The sequence below is a fragment of the Lissotriton helveticus genome, chromosome 7, assembly GCF_964261635.1.
Source record: "Lissotriton helveticus chromosome 7, aLisHel1.1, whole genome shotgun sequence".
NCBI classification, from domain to species: domain Eukaryota; kingdom Metazoa; phylum Chordata; class Amphibia; order Caudata; family Salamandridae; genus Lissotriton; species Lissotriton helveticus.
The window spans coordinates 702,806,972-702,815,258 of NC_136068.1; the positions used below are offsets into that span (position 1 = coordinate 702,806,972).

The 8,287-nt window shown below is 42.9% G+C and overlaps 1 protein-coding gene across 1 annotated transcript in view; it reads left to right on the forward strand.

The window, feature by feature from the left end:
• MSX2 (msh homeobox 2) overlaps window positions 1-7,710 on the forward strand; it is a 35,487-nt gene extending 27,777 nt beyond the window's left edge. The window contains exon 2 of the mRNA XM_078653029.1: window positions 4,550-7,710. Within this exon, the coding sequence (XP_078509155.1) occupies window positions 4,550-4,971 (422 nt within the window). The 3' untranslated portion in view covers window positions 4,972-7,710. The remainder of the gene's footprint in view (window positions 1-4,549) is intronic.
• Window positions 7,711-8,287: the final 577 nt, after the last annotated feature.

An 8,287-nucleotide genomic window follows, 5' to 3' on the forward strand; every position in this document is an offset into this window, starting at 1 on the left:
TACTAATATGCCTTCTAGAACGGCCTCTCTTCCCCTCCTACAGCAACTCCACTGGCTGCCCATCCGGCGGAGAATTAGGTTCAAAGTATGCTGTACAATCCACAAAGCTTTAAACGGCAAAGTACCTAGCTATTTAGCGCAGAAACGTATTCCTTACCAGCTCAGCAGAGTATTACGCACATGTATGAAAAAACTTCTCCTATTCCCCGTGTGAAGAAATCGCGTTCTGGTGAAAAAGTGTTCTCTTATAAGGCTCCTTTGCCGTGGATCTCCTTACCCCTTACTTTGCGCAGCTGTGAGGATCACTTGCGCTTCAGGAAACTCCTGAAAACTGTACTCTTTGTTGCTTTTATGTCTGTAGCCCTAGCACTGCCTGTTCGCAGCGCGGAGATACCCCCTCGGGGCGAGTCCTGCACTTTATACGTTTCTAAAATAAAAAAAGAAGTTAGATGTATGAACAAGACCACTGGAATTTATATTTTGGAGGGTATAATCTGAAAGTTGTTCGGCAAATTCACATCTCAGTGGGAAAAAACAGGGTCCTTAAAATCACATTGTTCCTACGGCCTATTGATAATGCTCTCTGGGATCTGCACGGGGCTGCTGACAATTTAAACAGCATCTCAGAGGCCAACAAGTGGTCCCCATGGTTCGGCATCCTTGGCATCAAATAAAATGCGTTGCACCACAGAAGCTTCTTGGTATATTGGTATAACGGTGGGATGAATTCCCTTTACCAAAAAGCGAAACCAATGCTTTTTGTGTGTGTGTGCGAAACCCAACCTGCAATAATTTAAGAAGGTTTGCAGTGGTTATTCCAGAGGACATGGTTCACATTTCTGCTGTTTTGTTTAGCGTTTTCTTTCTTAATGCGTGAATCAGCTAAAGGAAGCAACAAACATTAATACTGAATCATCATGTGGCTTATCGTAATGTTGAGTCATTGCTGCGGATTCCCTTTCCACCTCTTTGGAGTGCAGTAAATTCGTTGAACCATTAAAATAATTTTGCAACGGAGAAAAAAAAATGCTAACACTGGCTCAGCATTAAATTAATGTTTTCGCTATTTGTTTCTTTAAAGATACAAACAAAAGGAGTCACCTGCAGTGAACATAATCCTATGCATGCAAATGGGCTAAGGCATGAACACAGTTGCAAACGTTCTAGTTGCTGCTAAATGTCACTTCTAAGAGCGAAAAGCCACTTTAAATATTTACTGTCAGAAAGTTTGGCTTGGGATACCTTAGCAGACGAATTATCATTGCCACACTATAAAAGTGTGTCAGAAAACTAAGACTATCTGCCAACCTTTAGTGCTGGTGCTGTTTCTAAAATATTGACATATGTACAGCAATGCTGGTCTTATTTTTGAAGTTAATGGTGTGCATCTCGGCTTGTCTGAGCCACAAATATTAAAAACATGCCCAATGTCTGAGAGATGAGCTGTATATTCTGGAAGGACCCCCCTTATCCATCGAGACTGTTTCAACTCTGCTCCAGTTTAGCAAAGAGCTGAAGACAGGCCTTTTTAAAGAACCGTATATCACAGTGCGGCACAAGCCCACAGATACTGTTCCAAGACACTTAGGTATTATCATTGCCTTTGACCCAAGACCGCTCTCTGATGCCTTACGGCTAGGTTTGGGCTCTACAAATGCCACATACATACATACATCATTCTGCGCCCTATCGTGTCAGAATAGCCACAATTTCTAGGGAAATACCTATTTTCACAGTTCCAAAGGTAGATTTATGCTGAACGTGGAATGTATGGAATAGTCTCCGATGTGGAAACTCTGGATTGCACCTTCATTCTACAATTGATTGAGCAATGTCACTCACTTTTATTACAGCGAAGAGTTTGTCCATCTTTTCATGCTTTGACGCACTCAGTGTGATTGAGTGAAGCCTATATTCACATTTTGAGTCCTTAGTTCCCTTGAAGTGTCATTCAGTTCCTTAAGCAGGTAGTCTGCGGTGGATGGACCTTTATTAGACAATAGAATTGGAACTGGCCTGGTGGCTTGCAGAAACCCACAGCTGATGAGGGCTAGTATTTAGAGGCCCTGGTTGCCATTTTCCCCCATTTCCTTTGGTTCACGCCTGGTGGAGTTTCCACACGTAAACGAGTGTGGCTGGGGGTGCTTGGCCTGTTCTGGTTGGCATGGTAAGATCGCGTCTCCTGACCCCATTATTGGAGCCAGCACCCTCTTGCCACAAAGAGAGGGTAGCTGTGGTTTTGGGCCCACATTTCAGTAAGGGAATGTATTAAAATATTAAAACTCAGGCCTAACCGTATGTTTTCAATATTAGTTTTCTATCCACACCAGACATTTTGTCCGAATCCTGAGGAAGTATTATAAGCCAGAGTGGGCCCAGCTAAACTTTTACCCATGGCTCCACTGATGCCTCTGGCAAGCCTCTTGCCACTTCGTCTGCACCCCATTATTTACATCATGTTCTAGGGTGGCAGGCAGTTTCATTTTTCTTCTTGTGTTACTTAGAGTCCCGTATACGTTGGTTTCATTGCTTGCCACCTTCTTTCTATTGCCAATGCTTACAGAAAACAGGACTGAGGCAATGATGTGTTTTGCAATTCTTAAACACAGGGTGAAATTATTTGGTTTAATGCTGGTTTATACAGTTGAATTGAGTGGTGGGAAAATGGCGGCACCATGTAGCGGTGGCAGCGCACTTACACAGAGATGGTATAGTGCAACCTACAGACCATCTAACACTGCTGCCTCATTTACTGGCTGTGATTCTTCCTGTTTGCTGTGCTCTCCTCCTGTGGATTTCTAATCACTTGATGTCACATCAGATACCCTTCCGTTTCTTGTTGTTCCGTGCCCCACCTGAACTATACTACCACTAACGTTCAGTACTACCCCATCTAGGCAAAGCTTATTCACCGCACCCTCTCACTGCGACTATGTCACAGCTGTTGCCTCCTTTCTCACCACCATACTTCTTTCCTATACACATTTGTGATAGCTCCTGCCTTTTACATAGCTGTCTATGATGCCCCCTGATATCGTTCTCCCTATGCCAGCTTCGCCCTGTCCCATCCATGCAGTTCCTTTCAATACTCCAGCTCAAACCTACTGCAATATATCTATGCCCAGGGGAACTGAATTTATGCAGCAGGGGAGGATCACATTATGTGGCAGAGTTGACTAAAATGCAGCAAGAAAGGCAAGTTATGTGGCATAATGTGGTACATTTTGTGACATTATTTTTTATTATATCATTTTTACACATGCTGACATCATCTGGGCTGTTTGCATGGAGAATTCACATAATTTAGTTTAGAATCACTTCAGTTTAGAAGTTGAACTTCTATGTCATCTACAGCTGGATAAAAAAGCTATATTTGCATAGCACCAGTTAAGTCGTGAATACCAGTCTAAGACTGGGGTTCACAAAGCCAAGCCTTACAGGGGCAGACATTTGTACCTGCGTGTTTCATTTCTGCTCTCCAGATAGGGAAGGACATTGGAATTCTTGTGATGCACCCTTTCAATGACTGAATCACAGGAAGGAGTAGGGCCTAGCGGTTTGTGATTTGTCACAAGAGTATGAGAGGGTGTGTGAGGGCATGGAGAGAGAGTTGTGATGAGTGACAGGCATTTTGATAGGGGGCACCAATAGAGAGGTGTGATGAGAAGTTGCTGTGGTGAAGATCTTGAGAGAAAGGGGTGTGCTGAGGGAGGGAATGAAGCAAGAGATGATGTTGGGATCTAAGAGGTTTGGACAGAGGAGTTTGGCAAGAGAAGTATCCGTGGGCAGTAGCGTGTGGTCAGACTGTGAGGTATTACAAGATGGCTGTCACAAACGTGTTGCCTAGTGAAGTCTACCTCATGTGTGGGGCAGTCAAACAGTGGTTGTAGGGAGACTGACATGGAGTGTTTGCTCAAATATACCACTGGTGAGGCGTGATGGTTCTGGGACGGAGGGCGGCCATGAGGAATGAGGCAAAGGTAGCATGTGGCAAAAATATGGAGAGATGAGATAAGCTGCTTGGCAACAGTGTTTTAAGACAGTGGAAAGATGTGACTATTGATCCTCATGTAAAGAAAGAACAATGTGAGTACTATGTGTGATTTAAGGTTGGAATGGGGATTCACTGGAGAACCAAACAAGGTGGCTTAGTCACATACTTATCTGAATAATTATGGATTATATTTAAGTCCATGATGATATGTGTTGCTCTCTGTTCTCCGGTTCTAGGTGAATTTAAAATTATGCTCTTGATAATGACTAATTATTTGCAAAATGAGTTCGAGCACTAGAATGAAATTTGATTAAGGTTTTACAATAAAAAATCAATACATTTTGTGTGCAATGTCGTTTTCTCCTAAACAGCCAGTGAATACATGAGACTACTCTGAAAAGCACATGACGAATTATATAAGAAGAATGGTGAATTAAATTGTCAGAACTGTTTCAGTCTGAGTGGATAATTGTAAACATATTGTCAAGTGTCAGGGAGGTTTATGCTCCCATGTTACGTTTACCATCTAACAGTTTCTTTTAAATTACTTTGCAGGACACCTGAGCCCTTCCACCTGCACCCTGAGGAAGCACAAAACCAATAGGAAACCACGGACCCCTTTCACCACCTCCCAGCTGTTGGCACTTGAGCGCAAGTTCCGCCAGAAACAGTACCTGTCCATTGCGGAGCGAGCTGAGTTCTCCAGCTCGTTGGCCCTCACGGAGACCCAGGTAAAGATCTGGTTCCAAAACCGCCGCGCCAAAGCCAAGAGACTGCAGGAAGCAGAACTGGAGAAGCTCAAAATGGCCGCCAAGCCCATCCTGCCTCCTGGCTTCAGTTTGCCTTTCCCCATGAATTCTCCTCTACACGCATCCTTGTACGGCTCCTCCTACCCCTTCCACAGACCAATGCTCCCCCTTTCACCTGTCGGACTCTACGCCACACCTGTAGGGTACAGCATGTACCACTTATCATAGGAAGAATGATAAGAGCAAAAAAAAAGACATGAACAGCTGCGAACTTCTTGACGAATAGATTGTCTTTCTTTCAAAGTGCAGCCAAAAAATGCTGTCCATTTTTCAGTTATGTTTCAAGAAAATGGACATCTGTGGCCTGGGGTAGAATGTCACATTGCTGTCGTGGTTCTTCTGCGAACAAGAGCGGAAAGACCCAAAGGAGACGCCCCAGTCACTGCCTGGATGGTCTCCTTGAACAATGGACGGGGGCACACCTCAAGCAGTACAAGAAACAACATCAGGGAATGAAAACAAAACTATGTATGTCGGAGCTGACCCATTTCATTGCTTAAAAAGTGCCGACCAAAATTAGAAAAGAAAAAACCCCGCAGAGAAGACATTTGAAGGCAAGACATTTCTGCATATATGGTGGGAAAATGCCCCTCTGTTTTGTTTTTCGATGCAAGGCCCAAAAAACTTGAGAAGATTTACAGGGGGTATTGCGATAAGGGCTGTTGACACCAGGAGGCAAAATGGAGGACTGGTTCCCAACTTCCAGTGCTCCACCCAGAACCTTGCTCGAATGGCACTGTGGGACGAGGAACCCTGTCCGAAAGGCCTTTGCGCTTATGTGAGGACGAGCCCCATTTTCAAAAACTTTGTTTCGGATGTAGCTTTTTTTACCCTTATTAAAGCACCTATATGGCTCTACACAGTCGCCATGTTATACCGTCAAAGGAGTTCTCATCTGCCTCTCTAATGACAAAATAAAATTATTTAAATAAATGATACTAATTATAAAGATTTAGTGGGCGGCTGTTTGATGTGTACTGGTTGAGAGATCAAGTTCATAGGACATGGGATTCACATAACATTTCAGAGTAATAAGGTATGTGCTCTATTTAAAACGAATATAAGTAACATGAATTTCTATCCATTATTAGATTCTTCCCCTTTTTTCAAGCATTGAAATCCCGTTTTTCACAAGTAGGCGACAAAGAACCAGGAAAACAGTACATGTAAAAAGAAATAACATTATTTTCACAGCTATATCAATTTGGGTGTTTAATAGTTGACTCACTTGTACACGAAAGAAGCTTGTCATTTAGAGTTCTATAATGGTAAAGTCAGACAGGGTGTCGATGAGTGAGAGAGAAAGACACCGAGAATGTGAGAGGTAGACAAAAAAGCGTGAGAGATGTGTGTGTTTTAATAGAAGTGAGAAGGATGAGAAACTTTGGGGCATATTTACAAAAAAGTGGCGAAGTGTGTCATTAAGCCAAGAAAGCGAACAACTCTCTTGATCACTTTAGAAACATGTGGCTGCACCATATTTACTAGAATATGGTGCAGCCCTGCATTTCCCACTGCGCTGGCGCTAACTTTAGCTGCCTAGCGCCAACACAGGCACCCTTTCACCATAGTGCAAGTGTGCCTGTGTTGAGGGGAAGATTGTTTATGTGCAGGAAGGACCCCCTTCTTGCACATAAACAATCTTTAAATGCTGTTTTGTAACGTCTATGTGTGCTGCTTAATGAGCACACATATAAGTTGCAAAACAGCATTTTAAAAAAATGATAGTTTATGTGCAGGAAGCTTTCCTGCACATAAACAATGATATGCAATCTTCTGTTTGTATGTGTGCACAAGGCAGCACACATGGAAACAGCAAAAGCGAGGAGAAGTAAAGCATTTCTCCTTGTTTCGCCTGTTTAACCCCTTCGACGCTGATGACGAGCTGGGCTCGTCATGAGGTAGCCTCCTCGCACGCTCATGACGAGCCCAGCTCGTCACGTAAAGTGCGATTTTGAAAAACCCAGCGTACGGGCGGAATTCCGCCCGCACGCATGCGGTTAAGACCAGGTTCTCCCTGGTCTTAATTTTGGCACTGCCCATTATTTACGCTGCCCTTGTAAATAGGGGGCAGCGTCAAACTCAATGGGTGTTGCGGTGGAACGCCCACCCTTTTCACGATAAGTACAGCGTGAAAGGTTGCCTTATTTACAAGGCAGAGTTAAGCCACGTTAAATGGCTTAACACTGCATTGTAAATAAGTCGATGTACCTATCGCCACCACAACGTCACTGAAAGTGACGTTGTGGTGGCGATAAGGGCTCGTAAATATGCCCCTTAGTGTGAGAGCTCAAGGAGGGAGGAGATTAAAAATGTATGACATAAAGATGTTCATCTTTGGTAAAACGAGAGTCAGAAAAGAGATGACAATACGAGAGACAAGCCTACAGATGACAAGGCAGGGAGGAGAATAGAGAGATGAAAAAAGTCATAATGAAAATAGAAGAAAAGAAATTAAGAAAAAGCAGGTAGGCAAAAAGAGGGGGAAAGGGTGAAAGAGCCAAGAAGGATGAATTTTCTCAAATAATCTGTGTCTGACTTATGGTGCGTTCTATGGACGTGTGTGAGTAACTTGTTGCCAAGTGTGCCAAACTAGTCCGATATCTCTCACTGTTTCTCCTCAAGAAATTATTCAAGGAAATAATAGTCTGCATTGTTTCCCCCCTATTGTTGGGGAACTTAATCTTGAATGTGTGTCCAATCATGTTGTAAAAAAATGACAAATGCAAGAACTGTATGGTCGGGGTGGACCAGTTTATCAAAACCTGCCACGTCTATTGTCCCCTTTATTTTACAGTCCCTTTGAAAGGGGCACCTTGTACAATGTTATATATTTTATTGAAGAGTTATTATTTCGTATATCTCTGTTGTTTGTAATTAAATTAAAATCTTGTCTATGTGCCTCAATGTTGAGTCAAATGGTTATTATTTGCTGCCACCCCCCATCCAAAGACGGATCTTTCCTGGATCTTGTGCAAAGGGAATCTCATCTATCTTTTTATCATTTACAAAATAATTAAACATTTTTCAGGTCCAGTTCTCTGGGTCTTGCCCTAAGTCATGGGACACTGTGCCCTTTCATCCTAGGAAATCTAAGAATCCTTAGGAAGCAACTCTTAAGAGAAGAAGTCCGCAACAGAAAGTGGTCCTTACCTAATCCTCCATGGCTGGACTCAGTGGTGTGTGTGGGGTGGATCTAGGTACAATAACATAGTATTCGTAGATGAAATAAAGTAGATATGTCCACCCAAAGCTGTACGTTTAAAAAAAATAAATTCCATAATGTGTCATACTGGTAAAAGAAATTCACAGTGTAGTAATCAGAAACTAGAAAGTACATAACAAAATCGACAAATGTATTGAAGGAATATGCCTCCTTATTACGCATGCCTTCACCCCACATGCAATTACAACGCGGTGGTTACAACGACCGTGTTGTAACAACGCATACCATTACCCCGCAAGTTGTAACAACCACTTGCGG